General features: G+C 42.9%; 1 protein-coding gene, 1 long non-coding RNA gene and 1 other non-coding gene across 4 annotated transcripts in view; all 3 read right to left on the bottom strand.

The window, feature by feature from the left end:
- Positions 1-1,324: 1,324 nt before the first annotated feature.
- Positions 1,325-1,396, bottom strand: trnac-gca (transfer RNA cysteine (anticodon GCA)). Its single transcript has one exon. It is a non-coding gene; the product is annotated as a tRNA-Cys (tRNA).
- Positions 1,397-3,648: 2,252 nt separating this feature from the next.
- Positions 3,649-6,774, bottom strand: LOC136739803 (uncharacterized). The gene is made up of 2 exons (XR_010812998.1): positions 6,287-6,774; positions 3,649-5,147 (listed from the first exon to the last, which is right to left on the bottom strand). It is a non-coding gene; the product is annotated as an uncharacterized LOC136739803 (long non-coding RNA).
- A 994-nt stretch (positions 6,775-7,768) lies between these two features.
- The window catches only part of lasp1 (LIM and SH3 protein 1), a 49,397-nt gene continuing 40,184 nt past the window's right edge, over positions 7,769-16,981 (bottom strand). The window contains exons 5-7 of one of the 2 annotated variants that reach the window (XM_066698386.1): positions 13,331-13,412; positions 12,865-12,983; positions 7,769-12,460 (exon numbers count right to left, since the gene is read on the bottom strand). In XM_066698386.1, coding sequence (XP_066554483.1) covers positions 12,287-12,460; positions 12,865-12,983; positions 13,331-13,412 — 375 coding nt within the window. In that variant the 3' untranslated portion in view covers positions 7,769-12,286. The remainder of the gene's footprint in view (positions 12,461-12,864; positions 12,984-13,330; positions 13,413-16,981) is intronic. The other variant, XM_066698387.1, reaches the window with a different exon arrangement.

The raw sequence follows: 16,981 nt of genomic DNA, 5'->3' as shown, positions 1-16,981 counted from the left end.
CAATATTCATCACCACATACCCGCAATGCCTAATTTACATAATTGATTAGAGTTTCAGGGTAACTGTACAATCCAGTCCTGCCACTAATTGTCACTGGACAATGAAGTCAGTTAACGAGATGTCCCCTCACTACTGGGCCTCTATCATGAACACGCCTCTGTCACTGGCTTTGATTCGCATGACAGCAGCCCAGAGCCCAGAGCCCAGAGCCCAGAGCCCAGAGCCCAGAGCCCAGAGCCCAGAGCCCAGAGCCCAGAGCCCAGAGCCCAGAGCCCAGAGCCCAGAGCCCAGAGCCCAGAGCCCAGAGCCCAGAGCCCAGAGCCCAGAGCCCAGAGCCCAGAGCCCAGCCACTCTGACGGCCCACGAAACCAGTTCAAACCAAAGGAAAGACCTCCTGTCAGGGCAAGTTGACCTGGATTTGATTCGGTCAAATGTTTGTAAAGTTGTTTTTAGGTCGGTACTGAATCATTACCCTATCTCATTCACTTGATCAAAACACAGAAATGATTAAATTACATGTTATAATGTTAAATAAACACAAAATGTACAGGTTATAATTTTAATTCATGCAATGGGTGCAAACACAAACTAAGCAATTTACTTTGGTATCTTACCGTATTTTTTTACACCCTGAATGGTTAATTACTGGAATTGTACACTTAAGGTGTTTTAAAGAAAATGTAATAATAATAATAATAATAATAATAATAATAATAATAATAATAAAATCGTGATATATATGAATTATTATTCTCTCACTTTGCCCCCAGGCTCATCCAACCGCCGCTATGAGCGCCTGCACAACCTGTGAAAGAGAGAGAGCGCCATCTGCTGCAACCTAAATGCTCAATTAATCCATAAATACATGCTTCTCAAAAGACGTGAATTTCGGTGAATTATCGAGAGATGCATGTTAGTGATGCGCTGAAACTCTTACACGATGGGGTTCCCTGGCTGGATGAAGATCTCCCGTTATTTCCATGCTACCAGCTTGCTTTTGTACAAACATCTTTACAATGTGCAGCCCTGGGGTCTTAAGGTCACTTCTTTATTGTTTCGTATTATTCGACACGTCTTTGACCCTGAAATAACTAGCCCATGCATGCCTCTGTTATTTTCGTTACTCTGGCAAAGAACGTTAGGTCCATATTTTCGTAACAAAACAGCCTCAGTGAACTGACGACAGTTAAACCCTCCCGCACAGCTCTACACCATCTACATGTAAAACACGACGACAAAGAACACGCAACGCTCATTGCACACCACACTCACTTAGGAACAGCGGAAACTGAAATGCAACAAAAAAGCAGGTCAAAAATTATGAGGGGGCACCCGGATTTGAACCGGGGACCTCTTGATCTGCAGTCAAATGCTCTACCACTGAGCTATACCCCCGGCGCTCAGAAGGTGCTGCTTTTGTTGCTGCAGTTTCTCGTACGTCAGTCTGGGTCACCTGCACACCAGGACCCTCCCCCTGTTTAAATCTATGGCTAGTCGAGGGGCGCTGGGCTCGCCTCTTCACTGCACTGTGCATTGTATCGCTGCAGTATTCAGAATGCACTTCATTCATGTATTTAGTTGGTTCGTTAGTTAAAGCCAATATTCACTTTCTGCGTGAACATCGCATATCCAACATGTTTGAACATGTTCAATACATTTCTAATCGGAATTGGCTCGTGTTTTTTTCCCTTCCCTGCGCACAAACACAAAGGATGTGTTTTTCCTTCCCGTTCACTGGGTGCGGTTTTCCCACAGCGATGCCTTCATAGACAGTATTGCACTCCGCCCACCTGTGCCGGATATTTGAAAGTGCAATTAAACCCCAGGACAAGCACTGTTCCATTTGAGTGCCATTGATAAAAAGCGTACAGAAAACCGCTGTGTCTGGACGCTCGTATTAAAGCACAGACGCGCTGTGACGCCACAATGGCGCTTTGTTTCCCACGCGGGCCACGCGGGCGACGTGGCAGCTCTGCGCGCGCGACTGTGATCTGTGCGATGAGCAGCGGCGCGCGGCCCGCGTCTTGATCTAGCACTGCGCCTGCGCTGCTCTGCTGGGGAGTTATTCATAGAGCTGCACCTGAAGCAGCCACAATCCCTGCGCATCCTCTAGGAATAGCCTTTCATCAGGCTTGTCATTACAGTATGTGTAATGTCTCTCCAGCAGGCATACGCTCGATTCAAAATCCGAAATGCTGATTTCAATATGATGAAATGTTGTCATCCCTTTTATTCCCTTATTTCACATATCAGTGAGGAGCAATTCCTTTTATCGAATAGCTATAGCTAAACAACCTATTATAATACATCATATACATGCATTTCTTATAATTTTAGTATTGGTTTTGAGACCACCTTCACTGAGGTTACAGTGAAAATGTTCGCAATGATTAATGATATATATATATATATATATATATATATATATATATATATATATATATATATATATATAACAGCAGTTTCCCACAAAAACATGCTGAATAACAAAAAATAGTCTGGAAAATACACATTTCAGCATAACCATATCAATCAGATTGTCTTGGCAATGGAAATGCAGCGCACAGCCCCACTCACAAATTGAACTTCATGGCATGGCGAGTGTCCTTGAAGGAAAAGGCCTTCGCCAAAGTCGACATCAATGAAATTCAATTTCATTTTCCGCTTGGCTGTTGTATCATTTCCTTTTAGTCCCTGGTTAATAAGCAAATTGAAACTGTTTTATTCCTAAGGCGACGCATTGGAAAGCTATTTCTTTCCCTAAGCTAACGTTATATTAATATATTCAGATACTTACATAATACTTTTATACACCTCACAGAAGGCGCAAGTGTAAAGACGTGCCTACGGTTGGTGTCCTTGTCCATTTACTCCCCAACCAGACACAACACGGGCTACATCAGGTTTGTTAATTCAGAGGTCAAAGGGCAACATCTGTGGTCCCTGTCTTTAACTGTGCAATATGTCTCCATGTTCACTAACGTGTGAGGATTCAAAATGCTTGACTCTTGACTTGTATAAACAAAAATTGGAGACGATATCACCATAGACTCCAAATCAGTTAATATAAATATTTTCAAATAAATACATTGAGATCATTGGAAACACACACCTGAAAATCCCCCAGCTCTACGAACTGATTTCCCTTTATCGATTAAGTGACTTGTGTAATTCATTCACATGCTCCCAGTCTGTAGAAAGTAGTGATTTAGGGTGACCTCTAAACCAAACTGGATTTCCAGGTATAAGATCAGACAGACACCCTGGTTATAATCACAGGACATTACCCATCACTTAAACAGTCAAGTTCTGCTGCTAGATGTGAATACTCTGTGATATCCAGTCTAAATAGAAAAGCAGCATAGCCCTCTACGATTCGATAGCTCAGTTGGAGCACGCATGAGGTCATTCTTCAGCCGTGTTTCTGTAGCGATAATTTGAAGATGTCCACGAGTACAATTTGAACCTTCATGCTTTTCTTTGACCTTGAGTCAGTGTGTGCCCACAATGTGACATGAGAGTTATGCAACATTATTTGCTCTCTGAATCTGAGGAACATCTAGAAGTACAGTGAGTACTCTGCAGCAAGTCTGCTGCCCCTCCATCTTTGTCTCGCCATGCAGCGCTCAGTAAAGTGACACCGTGGCCCTCTTATAACCAGATCTTTATTAAACTGCTTCACGGCTACAGAAATGATTGAGCTCAAACCCAGAAAAGGTGCAGAAAAAACAGGCTAAAGACTTACAGACCAGAATGGAAGAGCAAGGAATAACACAGGAATCGCAACAGTAATACTATTCTGAGCAACACAAGTCTGCTCCTCCTTGGAGTGCATGCTCACTGGTGTTTATCTACCAGTTCTGAGTAGCTGCTACAGCACATGAACCAATGTAGTACTTCCTGATGAGTGGTACAGATAAATTCTTCAAAAATGGTCCCTTTTCACCAGCAGATGACTTATAATGAAAAGCAGACACAAATGGCACCTTTACACTTGTCTAATCAGCAGCAAAAACACTGACAATAGCTTACTATAACATAAAACATCAACACAGAAACAGGGCTAACAATCCAATTGCAGTGCTATATGACGTTTCCAGCACAGAGACATAACCTGTTTAAGTCCCAGTATTTCTATTTCATTTTGGATACATGATCACTTTAAACTTTTCCTTAATCAGCTCTGTCCCCACACACAGTGCACACTCGCCAGTTCTCTGATTGTAATCTGGGCAAGGGATGATGTCTTTAGTGAAAATGTGTCTTTTTGTCCAACTTAAATGACTTTTATGAACACCCCCAACTTGGAACGGTCCAGTCTCTCTGCACAGTTTTCTACTGACCTGGCGAGCTGACGTTTTTCATGGCCATCCCGTGACAGACAATTAAACTTTCTGTTCTCTAATGAGGACATCAACAGATAATGTACAGATAATGCATTTCACCGAACATGCCTAACTGTCCTGCTGTTGACCTAAGTGACGCTAGCATACACTGATGTTCTGCAGTACCACCTAAAGAAGATAATTAGCAGAGATCTGTCCTATATTTTTATTATTATTATTTTTATTATTTTTTATGTATTGGCAGACGCCCTTGTCCAGGGTGACTTACAAAATATAAGAGCAATATATAGCCTCTTTAGGGGTTGTTGGCTAGTGGGACAGTGTGTTCCAGGAAGCAGAAAAGGGAAAAATTTGAGAGCAAAACATGTGTGGGAAAACCCAGGGACAAAGGTGGAAGCAGGTGGAATACTATAGAGTAGAGTGAGGGGGACTGGGAGTGAGGAATGCAGTGAAGTGCAGTGTGGAAAGTCAAGGGATTAAGAAAGAGAGGCAGCTAATATTGTGGAGGTCGAAGGAGCTGGGGGAGCCGGCAGGGCAGTCTCTTAGTCGGGGAGAGAGAGTAAGAGGCATTTGCAGTTCAGGTGCTCGTCTTTTCCACCAAGTGGAGGTGAAATGAGCCAAAGGTCCCAAGGTGATGGTGTCCTGTCCAAAATGAGACACACAGAGAGAGGGACAGAGGGAGGAAGTGGACACGTCCCTCTCCACCCCCCACACCCCTCCATCCCCGGACCGGAAAACTCATCTACGATGCGGGGTTCGGTCCATGACTCCAGCCCCGCCAGTCCTGGGGCATTTGTGCTCTGAAATAAAGACACACAGACAAAGCAGACTTGGAAACAGGATGTCTGAGCAGCAGTGTTGTATGCAAACCTATATCATCCGCTTCAAGGCAATGCTGGATCAATTAAATTGAGCAGATTGTGCAACGCTAATGTCCTTCCCCTGTCCACACTTCCTGGGAATCTACTTCATGAAATCTGTCTAGTGTGTTTGTTAGCTTAATTTGCACATCTTATTGGCTAAACAGCCTAGATTCATGCAGACCAAACAGCAAATATACAAAGTTTGGAACATGTGAAGTAACAGGAAACTAGATGATGACAGTGAACTGTGCTGTGCAGCCACACAAATACTAATGTCTGATTACTGTGTAAAACCCCTGAGTGCAAAATACTAGGACAAGGCAGTATATCTAGAGATACTCAGATAAGAGATAAAATAATTCCAAGAAGACCCCACACTAGGGGCTTTTATTCGGAAGAGAATGGAGTATAATTAAAACATGATAGTAACAGTTAATATACACACCATATTGTGTTAAATATACTGTATACACAATTATATGCCTATAGCTTCAAATGATAACGTTTTATTGAAGACGTCAACTATAGAACACACGACAGTCCTACTGGTACGGAATACTTAGCCTGTTTTGGGGAAGAATATAACAAAGAATATATATATCAGAGGCGGACTGGGACAAAAAAGGCCTGTTCTTGTAAGCACACTGGGGGAGCGGGGGGAGCGGCGCTGGGGCAGTGCCGGCGACATGCGCTCCCCAAATCCACACGGGACGACCAGATGGCCAGTCCGCCTGTGACATATATCCTATACTGTGGATACTATACTTAACCTTCCGCACATTGGCTCTACAATGATCCCTTAATTCAAGGCATATACCCAACCTGAAATAGTCCGTTTTTATGTTACAAAATCATAACGTAAAAATGATCTAGAAAAGCATAAAGTAGATGCCAATATGTAAAATAAGCTGTTTGCGGCGTTATTCCTTATTTTCTGGTAGAAGCGGATACTGATGCGACATTCCGATTTGCAGATGTATTCCTTATCTGCAAATGTGCATATAAATCATTGTTTGCAGCTCTCGTTTGAAAACAATCATCATCCACGTAACACACACATTCCTGATCAAACTTACTTTGATGCGCAGCGGTTCCGAAGCCCGCAGAAACCCATTGCGTCCCCCTGGCAGTGACGCAATCCGCGGGCGCTGCTTACAGCATGTAAATAATATAGGACAAGATGACGAGCCCGATAATGGCAAAGAACATCAAGACCAAGATGTCCAACATGGTGACAGGCGGTGACGGGCTGCGGTGGACCAGAGATGCGGAGAGCAGGGAGTGAGCGGAGAGAGGGAGAGAGGAGCAGAGGAGGAGAGGAGGTCGCAGCTGAAGAGGGTTGAGGCGGGCCTATGGATAGCAGTGCCGTCTGCACCGCCGAGCGGAGGGGCTCCTCTGTGCCCCCTCCCCATCCCTGCTCGCCATCATGGAGTCCAGATGTGCTGCAGCTGTGTGTGTTCAGAGCCAGGCGTCGCATGCCGACATGTGAATGACACCTAACACAAACATTTACGTGTGTCGGCACGGTTAGACAAATAGGAGGCGTGTACCCGCTGTGACAAATACCGCGATACCTATGGTCCTATTGAGGAGATTTTAATAAACAAAGTGTAAATACATTTGTTTTCACAGGTCTCTCTAAATACCCTCCATTTGAATGTACATTGAAAATCCTACACTACAAAAAATGACATTCGTGTATGCTGTGCCTCATCACGCAAATGGTTCACAAAACACTGAAAAAATAATGCATACATCATGCTAAACATAGAGGTTGAAGAGGGAACACATGCTTACACTGTAGCCTACAAGGTTGATTGTGCGGCATTAGTCAGCCTAAATGAAATATACATAGACGTGCTGATAACCCATGCCACAGCGCACGGGTTATAGAGTATAGGATGTGGATGTGAGAATGCAATTTCATTTCAACTGATTCGAGGAAACGTAAATCCTCAGACTGTTACAATGAGTAGCTGTATTTCTATTGTGTTTAACCTGAAGTTGCGATGTCCTACTGCTTTCTGTGGCAAGCCGTTGTGACATTTAATCCATAATTACGGATATCAAGAATGATCAGGTATTTTTGATATCAGAAATTGTATTCTTGATCAAAAATGCATACAAATTAACATCCGGTTAAGGATTAAATGTCACAACGTACACTGAACTGCTGATATCAGCATTTATGGATTAAATGTCACAACGGCTTGCCATAGCGTTCATGAGGAAAGACTGTACTCAGGACACCTTGCAAATTCGATCACATGGTTTGCCTTTTTCAACATAAATGAAGCAAGTCACTATAATACTATTTTACTAATCAAATAAACTAGCCATGCAAATGACAGCTAGTAATATTCTGAGCAGCACTCGCCACTATAGCTGTGCCCATGTGCAGGGGGACCAAAGGAAGAACAAGAGGGCTACTGGGTAAAAATGTAATTTTATTGAATTTGGAGAATCAGACAGTACAGGTCTAAGTGCTGTGACACGTTAACCTTTTTAAGTTGTAGGAATCATGTGTACCAAAAAATAAAAACAAACAATAACATGACTTAAAGATGGAATGCATTTTTTATTTTTTATATATATTTATAACAGAAGGAAAAATGTAAAAAAAATTAAGACATTAGCACAAATGAAGCAAACTGATCAATCAGTTTTTCATGGTTGGGAACTGAGTGAAGAAGCTGATGGAACAGGTCAAAGGCATATGGGCTGTGTGTCAGGGGATGACAGAACATCAGAAGGTGGGGCGTGGAGGGGGTAAGGCAGAGTGGGAGGGGGTTCCAGAGTGCCCCCCCACACCACTGGAAAACAAGACAAAGGCATCATGAAAGCAAGGCCCTGCCCATACTGAGACTAGGAAAAGAACAAGAGAAAATGCAGAACTGGGTGCTTTACAGACAATGAAGGTGCCAATGTCTCAAGTACTATCCCAGCCGCTACACCAGGACTCTCCAGTGTGGGCTGAAAGGCATTGGCGTCTCTCCCTCAATGCCACTCTGCTCTCAGCTCTTGCCAGGACTTAAGATACCCTTTTTTCTAGAACTCAAACACAAACATCCAGTCCATTCTCAAAGTTTATTTCCACTGATAACAATTTAATCCCAGCTCCATCACAATCTCCCTGGCCCAGAGAGGCAGAATTCAGCACTAAACTGCTGCCTTGTAAAGGCCAGACCAAATTGCACACTGCTCTATGCTGTAGAGCTACCAACTGTCTGGAAATCTATTACACTCCACATGGCTCCACACCCTGGAACCTCTATTCTCAATCACCTCTCACACATGTCCAGTTTGCACCTAAAAAACAGGCGCTTCGAAAATGCACTATGATGCAGAGTCCAACCACTAATGAAGTCGAGTTATAATAATAATGACACCTACACTGTTTTCATGAAATACATTAACAAGTCGCCCCATCATGTAACCCAACCCTCTCTCCCAACCACTGTGACATCAGTGGCTCAAAGACCGTAACCTACAAAACAACAGCACTTTCAATGCAGTCTTTCCTGGATGTGGGTACCAGCAGGGGTGTTACTGTGAGGTGATCCTGAGGTTGGCGGGTTGGCGAAAACCCTCCAATAATGCACTGTGTGATTCTCATTCAGGGAAGGAGAAAGGTGTCAAAGGGTTTGATACACCAGGCAGTTTTCCGATAACACTGGAACACAATACACTGGGTACATGGACACAGACGGTGTTGGAAACCATTTGGACACATCATTTACAAAGGGACGATACACTCGTCAGGTACAGAGGACAAACTCCAGCTTGCAGCCACGATCTCTGATCAGGGCTGCGACCTAGCATGTCCCCCTTGGCCTTGGCCTACAGAGCTTAGTTACAAAACCACCACCTTCAGAAGCAGTAGCATCCAAAGAATATTATTTAACAGCAATCAGGTCTCATTTCATTTAGGTATAAGTGATTATTTGGGGGAGGAGATGCTGATCATAATAATTTGAAGACCTGTGAATATGTTGTATTGTCATTAGGAATAAAAGCTGTGCTGATTAATTCAGACTGCAGCTGTGGGATCTGGCTGTCAAGACAGCTCTCTGGAATAGAGCGGATTTACATAGACCTGCACTTCCAAGCCAGACCAAATAGAACTCACAAATGAAGCCCCTCAACACACCACAGCATGACCACACCTGCGTCTGTTTTGGATTGAAGTACTTCTAATTATAGCACGCATTTCTCAAAACCTTATTCCTTTTTCATATCCCATTTAGACATTTAATAATTTAAGAAAAGTATGACCGTTTTCTGCTTTCATAGCAGGAAATGAAGAACAATTTCCTTTTACCTTTTGTCTCCTTGCCATTTTAGTCACAGTGCAGTATTAAATCACAGGCAAGGGTTAATGGAATATGCCACATACATACATATATATATATATACACAAACATATATATATGTATACATACTTCTAATTTAAATATATGGATAGAGATGAGTTGATTGTTAGATTGAGAGAAAGAGAGAAGTTTTAATGGAATGATTTTAAGGTTGCTCATTTTAAGTGAGAGATTGGATTGATTTTTATGGAATGTTACAGACATTAATTCATGGAATGTTATATATTATAAATATAAACCCCTAAACAATTAAATAGAGCACCCCCAAGAATCATTGGAATTGTCCAGTTTTTCCTTACTGCAAGATGCCTGCAGTGTAAATATCACTCTGCATGAAACAGCAATGTCAGGCCCTGTATAGAGTCTGAGGCCAAGTCACCACATACTGCTGCTGAGTTTGTGTCTGCTCTGCTCCGTGCTTGGTGTTCTGTCCAATGCACATTAGCTCTGCACCATGGCTGCTCATTTCAGGCAGAGTGGGAGTGAGAGAGAGAGAGGTGAGAGAGAGGAATCTTGCCCACAAGCCATTCTCATGGTTCTATATGGATGTAAGACCAATCAGAGTACAGACTATCCAAGCCAAACCCCTGCCAGCCAGCCAGTCCCTCAGCCCTGCCCAGCCCCCCTCTCCCACACTGGGTGTGATTGATGGTCCTTTACACTCAGTCGACTTTCAAAACCTTTTGCTCCAGTCCACAATCTCCTCTGCATTTTTCCAAGGGTCTAGTCACTGTAAAGCACTTATTTGCTGCATGTTTTTCTCTGTATTTTGCATAAAAGATTTCTATTCAGTCAGCCCCTCTTTGAGCAAAACAGAGAAAAAGCTCTGCCAATACAGTGCAGAATCACATCAGCCAGGTGGCTTGTTTAAGTCGGCTCACTGTAATCAACAGTTCCTACTAGAGTGTCCAATAAACCCTGCAGAAGAAAGACCATCTGCTCTGACTTAAGGACCAAAACCTGAGGTTCTGGAAGCTACCTATTCAACTGTTTTATACATTTTCCCCACAACTAAACATGAATCTTGGCTACAACTGTGTTATTCCACCAGTCACCGTTCAGAAAATCTGCAATCAGATTTTGTTCTTGGAGCAAAAAAAAAGTTCTGGAAATCAACTCATGGCTCAATGAAAATAAGACCCAGGTTAACTTGTTCACTACCGGTCACTACCGCTTTGCTAGACAAGGGAAATGTGCTCTGATCCATTTATTAAAATTGTATTCTGTCACTCCAGGGCTAAATGCTGGCATGGCTGGGCATTCTTGAACATATAGATTTGTTTTGATTAAAAATATTGAGAAGTATTTCCTGGAAAATCAGTAATGAGATGGAAAAAAAAGCAAGCAATAATAACAATATTAACAATATAATAATAATAATAATGACATTAACCACCACCTTTATCAACATAGGCTTAAATTTGTTGCACATGTAGATGTTTGAAATGCTTAAATAATGGAATGATTAAAGTGATTTTTTTTTCTTTTCTTTTCAGAAAACTTGTGCTTGGCCCCTTAATTACAAAAATAAACTCCACTGTTTTTTTATCATATATATATTTTTTTACTACAGAATAGAGCCTAGTTCTGCAGTACCACTTTCCAAAATAGATTCCCAATTCAAAAAAAAAGAAAAGAAAAAAACAAAAAAAAAGGATAAAATCTGCAGATCCTTCTTGTTAATTGCAACAGGTGTACTAGGGCAGGCACCAGGCATTATTTGTCGCTGGGAGCTTAAGAACGGGGCAATCACATTTGTTTTCCACAATGAAGAGTAGGCAAGTGTAGCTGCAGAAGCTGTTTTTTTTTTACCCCCAAAGCACAGAATCTTAGAAATGACTATATTAACTTGTGCAAAAGCTCTCACCATAAACACATAAGCCAAGTACATATTTCTGCGGTTTTCCATAACTGTGACTGTGTACATGTATTTGTGAGATGCAGGAGATAGAGGCTTCTGTACTAAACACTGCAATATAGCTGCTTGTATATCATGCCTTCCCTTGCATCCCCAAATCCCTGTATTAGTCGAAACACATATGAGATTGAGTTTTTTTTTTCTTTTTCTGTGTTGGAGAGTGCTGGGAAGCCTGGACAGTCCCGGTGCGGGACAGGTTGGTGCGAGTCCTGTAAGATGTCATGTGATTGTGTGGATGGAGTGCCCCATCATGCTGCCAGGATTCCCCATTTGGAAACCGTTGGGTTTAACTCTCACTCACAGTAAGAGAATCCCACAGCCTGGCTGGGGTTAATGTGTCTGATCAACCAGGGGGTGTGACAGGGGTGAGGACTGAGAGCACACATATATAGAGGCTCTGCGTGGCACTCGTAACCTTAATCGAAAAGTCTTGTTAGAAATAGGAGTGAGAGTTAATGCACAGCTGCACAGTTAGGAAGTCTGTGGCACAGAGCCTGAAGAGAAGAGGTGATGGAGTGAGGAGAGCTTGCAGTGGCAGAGGCAGGGGAGAGTGGGGGCAGCAGTGCCACACAAGCCTCTCCTGCAGCACACAGACTGCCCATGCTGCGGTGTGGTTTAGTACAGGAAATCGAAATGGGGGGCAGGAGGGAGGGTTAAACATTAAAATAATAATGAGCAAAGAAAGCAAAATTAAATGAGATGGGATTTTTAAGTTGTTGTCCTTTCTCCCCACCCACCCCCACCCCCTAGCCCCCCATCCCCACACCCCCCTGGACAGTGCCAGGTCAGATGGTCTCCACATAGTTGGCTGGCAGCATGCCCTGCTGGCCAGTGCGCTCCACGCGGCCGTACATCCAGCCCTCGTCGATCTGCTGCACGTCCAGGATCATATCACCGTCCTGGAACGACACTTCATCCTCATCCGCAGCCACATAGTCATACACCGCCCGGTACCGCTTCTGAGACCAAGAGAAATGGGGGGTGGGGTTAGAGAGAAAGAAGTGTGGAAAGATGGGAGTTACAGCGAGAAAACGTGATGTTGGAATTAGGGAAAGAGGAGAGAGAGATGGAGAGAGTGAGACAAAGAGAGCACAAGTGGGCTGAGTTACAGAGAGATGGGGCAGAGAGGTAATTAAGGAGAGAGATGCAGGAACAGTTACTGAAAGAGTGGGAGTTACAGAACGAAGGAGAGTTACACAGAGAGGGAGTGTCACTACAGACACCGTACAATAGAGGGGGACACAGAGAATGACAAGGAGAGAGCAACAAGATTTAGCAAGAGGAATATTCATAGACATGGGGACAGAGCAAGAGAGTGAGCAGTAAGTGAGACCGAGAGAGGTGAATGGCGGTGGTCACACACCACGATGGCGCCGTTACTCACCCCAGCACTGGGGGGTGGCGCAGCGGCGGCTTGGCGGGGGGGCTCGGGGGTTGGATCGTAGTTGAAGTTCTGTGGGGCAGCAGGCTGCTGGTTGAATGCTGTGGAAAAGGGACGCAGGATAGTCAGAAGGGACATGACCCATATCCATATTACAACTGACTGTGTGTGGACAAAGTGCATGTGCTTGTGAGGATTACAGCGTTCGTGTGTCTGAGTATATGTTGATGCATCAGTGTGTTGGTGTGTATGTATGTGCATCAGTGCATCAGATTGTGTGCGTTTCAGTGTGTAGATGCATCTATCCATGTCAATGCATCAGATTTTGTGCGTCAGTGCAATGGTGTATCAGTGTGCTGGTTTGTGTGTGCCGGTGTATGCGTGTGTTGGAGTACCAGTGCATCAGTGTGTGCATCAGCATAGCACTGTATGCCAGTGTGTTGTTTACCTGGAGTGCTGTGAGGCTGAGGGGAGGGGCTCGGTGCTTCCCCTCCCATCCGGCTCTTCTCAAAGTCCTCATGGTACTTAATCTGTAGACAAAGACGGCAAATCAGATCCAGCCACAGCCCTCACTCTCACTTTTTTAATTACCTATGATGTTCAATGTATCCAATCTTATGTAAATCTCTATTTAACTATACAGTGAGGGAAAAAAGTATTTGATCCCCTGCTGATTTTGTACGTTTGCCCACTGACAAAGAAATGATCAGTCTATCATTTTAATGGTAGGTGTATTTTAACAGTGAGAGACAGAATAACAACAAAACAATCCAGAAAAACGCATTTCAAAAAAGTTTTACATTGATTTGCATGTTAATGAGGGAAATAAGTATTTGATCCCCTATCAATCAGCTAGATTTCTGGCTCCCAAGTGTCTTTTATACAGGTAACGAGCTGAGATTAGGAGCACTCTCTTAAAGGGAGTGCTCCTAATCTCAGCTTGTTACCTGTATAAAAGACACCTGTCCACAGAAGGAATCAAACAATCAGATTCCAAACTCTCCACCATGGCCAAGACCAAAGAGCTGTCCAAGGATGTCAGGGACAAGATTGTAGACCTACACAAGGCTGGAATGGGCTACAAGACCATCGCCAAGCAGCTTGGTGAGATTAGTCGCAAATGGAAGAAACACAAAATAACTGTCAGTCTCCCTCGGTCTGGGGCTCCATGCAAGATCTCACCTCGTGGAGTTTCAATGATCATGAGAACGGTGAGGAATCAGCCCAGAACTACATGGGAGGATCTTGTTAATGATCTCAAGGCAGCTGGGACCATAGTCACCAAGAAAACAATTGGTAACACACTACGCCGTGAAGGACTGAAATCCTGCAGCGCCCGCAAGGTCCCCCTGCTCAAGAAAGCACATGTACAGGCCCGTCTGAAGTTTGCCAACATCTGAATGATTCAGAGGAGAACTGGGTGAAAGTGTTGTGGTCAGATGAGACCAAAATCAAGCTCTTTGGCATCAAATCAACTCACCGTGTTTGGAGGAGGAGGAATGACCCCAAGAACACCATCCCCACCATCAAACATGGAGGTGGAAACATTATGCTTTGGGGGTGTTTTTCTGCTAAGGTGACAGGACAACTGCACCGCATCAAAGGGACGATGGACGGGGCCATGTACCGTCAAATCTTGGGTGAGAACCTCCTTCCCTCAGCCAGGGCACTGAAAATGGGTCGTGGATGGGTATTCCAGCATGACAATGACCCAAGACACACAGCCAAGGCAACAAAGGAGTGGCTCAAGAAGAAGCACATTAAGGTCCTGGAGTGGAATAGCCATCCTCCAGACCTTAATCCCATAGAAAATCTGTGGAGGAAGCTGAAGGTTCGAGTTGCCAAATGTCAGCCTCGAAACCTTAATGACTTGGAGAGGATCTGCAAAGAGGAGTGGGACAAAATCCCTCCTGAGATGTGTGCAAACCTGGTGGCCAACTACAAGAAACATCTGACCTCTGTGATTGCCAACAAGGGTTTTGCCACCAAGTACTAAGTCGAAGGGGTCAAATACTTATTTCCCTCATTAACATGCAAATCAATGTATACATTTTTTGAAATGCATTTTTCTGGTTTTTTTTGTTGTTATTCTGTCTCTCACTGTTAAAATACACCTACCATTAAAATTACAGACTGATCATTTCTTTGTCAGTGGGAAAACATACAAAATCAGCAGGGGATCAAATACTTTTTTCCCCCACTGTATAAACTACTACTTAAAATTTGTTTAGGGCACTTATAATCCTTAAGAAATATTTACAAAAAAAATTGTACCCTTTCTATGTTGCAATTGCCAACTAACAAACGAGAATGACAGGAGGAGAAAGGCCTGTACTCCCTTAAGCACCTACAATCCTGTCATTCGATCCAGTTTCTTTGACCACAAAGTGTAGTTCTAATACAAAGGAAACCCATTATCATTTCCCACAGATATATAGCATAATAGGCAATATACCGTGGGATGAATCAGTTTATTCCAGCAGGCCACAGCGGAGTGCCTGGGAGTTTGCATCTGTGTTCGATCAGTCTTCCACTGTATTAATTGTGCTTGGAGTGATTAACTACATCACAGTAACTATCCTTCTAATATGATTGTTTGCTCCACATGCAAAAAATCCCCTTATATATGTGTTTAACTCCACCTGCTTTAATTTATGCAAAAAAACGTAGTGGCTTTATTCATACATTTCCTCTTATGCAGCGTAAACACAGTCTCTCAGTATGGGGAGTATTTTGTGCTCTGAAGCAGCAAAATAAGTGACTTTAAATAGCAACTACTTTGTCATAATCTTTAAATACAGCATACAGAAACCACACAGTCAGACCAACAGCGAGCCCCACATACAGGAAGTGGCTCCCTGGTTCTCGCACAGGTGAGCTGACATGAGAAATATGGTGTCTAAATAAAGAACTATCTACTTTTTTCTCTCTCCATGTTAGAGAGCGGTTCTCACCTCAGCTGTGAAATTGTGCTGCATAGTTCTGCGACTCCTCATTTAGGGTATCACCATACAATACACAGAACAATATCATGATATATATGATATCATCACCATACTTTTGTATCATATGTCCATTTTAGAAGGCTGACTTTTTTTTTTTTTTTTGCACAAAGTGCATAAAAGGTCAATACATATCTAATAATGCTGCACAATGGTGGAATTCGTGGGGTTTATTTGTATGCTTATTTTCAGCCTAAGTCATTTATTAAATCAATAGGTCACTGACCCTGACTATAAAAAATAACTAATGAAGTGCAACACTTAGTGTAATAGATATGGTTTCAATTGCTCAAATCACCTCTATAGTTCTGGTGTTTCAAAACTGTTGAACAGTTCAAACATATAGGCTACATTATGCATTATACACAGCAAAGAGGTTTAGGTTTTTATTAAAATAGTGTTTTACAATAGACAGCAGTGGGGAGTAGTGGTTACGGCCTTGGACTCTTGAGTAGATAGATGATCATGGGTTCAATTCCAGGTAAGGGTCACTGCTGTAGTACCCTTGAGCAAGGTCCTCTACCTACATTGCTCCAGTAAAAAAAAAACAAAAAAAAAAAACAGCTGTGTACTGTATTTACAAATAACATTATAACAATTGTAAGTCACCCTGGATAAGGGGTCTGCTAAGAAAAATATAATGTGTTGTATGTGAGTTGTGTAATAAAGTTAAAAATGCTGTACAGTGCTAAAGTATTAAATCCCATAGATAACACTAAGGTTTAACACTAAAGGTAGAGACTGGGGGATGAGTATAAAATAAAATACAAAAGACCAAAGGCCTTGAGCATGGTCTCTTTCACCATGGTCAAGATGATTATTAAGAAGAGGATGGTGTATGGCTCCAACAAGACAGAACAAACAAGAGTATGTGACATAATTGAATGTGTGAAAATGTTTAAATGGCAATGGGTCAAACACATTACAGGAAGAACAGATCAAACATGGATAAAATAAGCTATAGAATGGATCCCAAGAGATGAAAATGACCTAGAAGAACACCACATAAAATATGGGAAGATTAAATCTGAAGGTTTGCTGGCAGCACCTGGAAAACTTTCAACCTGAGACCAGTTCAACCCTGGCTGTGTCTTGCA

The sequence above is a fragment of the Amia ocellicauda genome, chromosome 3, assembly GCF_036373705.1.
Source record: "Amia ocellicauda isolate fAmiCal2 chromosome 3, fAmiCal2.hap1, whole genome shotgun sequence".
Taxonomy (NCBI): Eukaryota; Metazoa; Chordata; class Actinopteri; order Amiiformes; family Amiidae; genus Amia; species Amia ocellicauda.
Note: the sequence above shows the minus strand (reverse complement) of the source record. Positions and strands in the feature narration are given on the sequence as shown.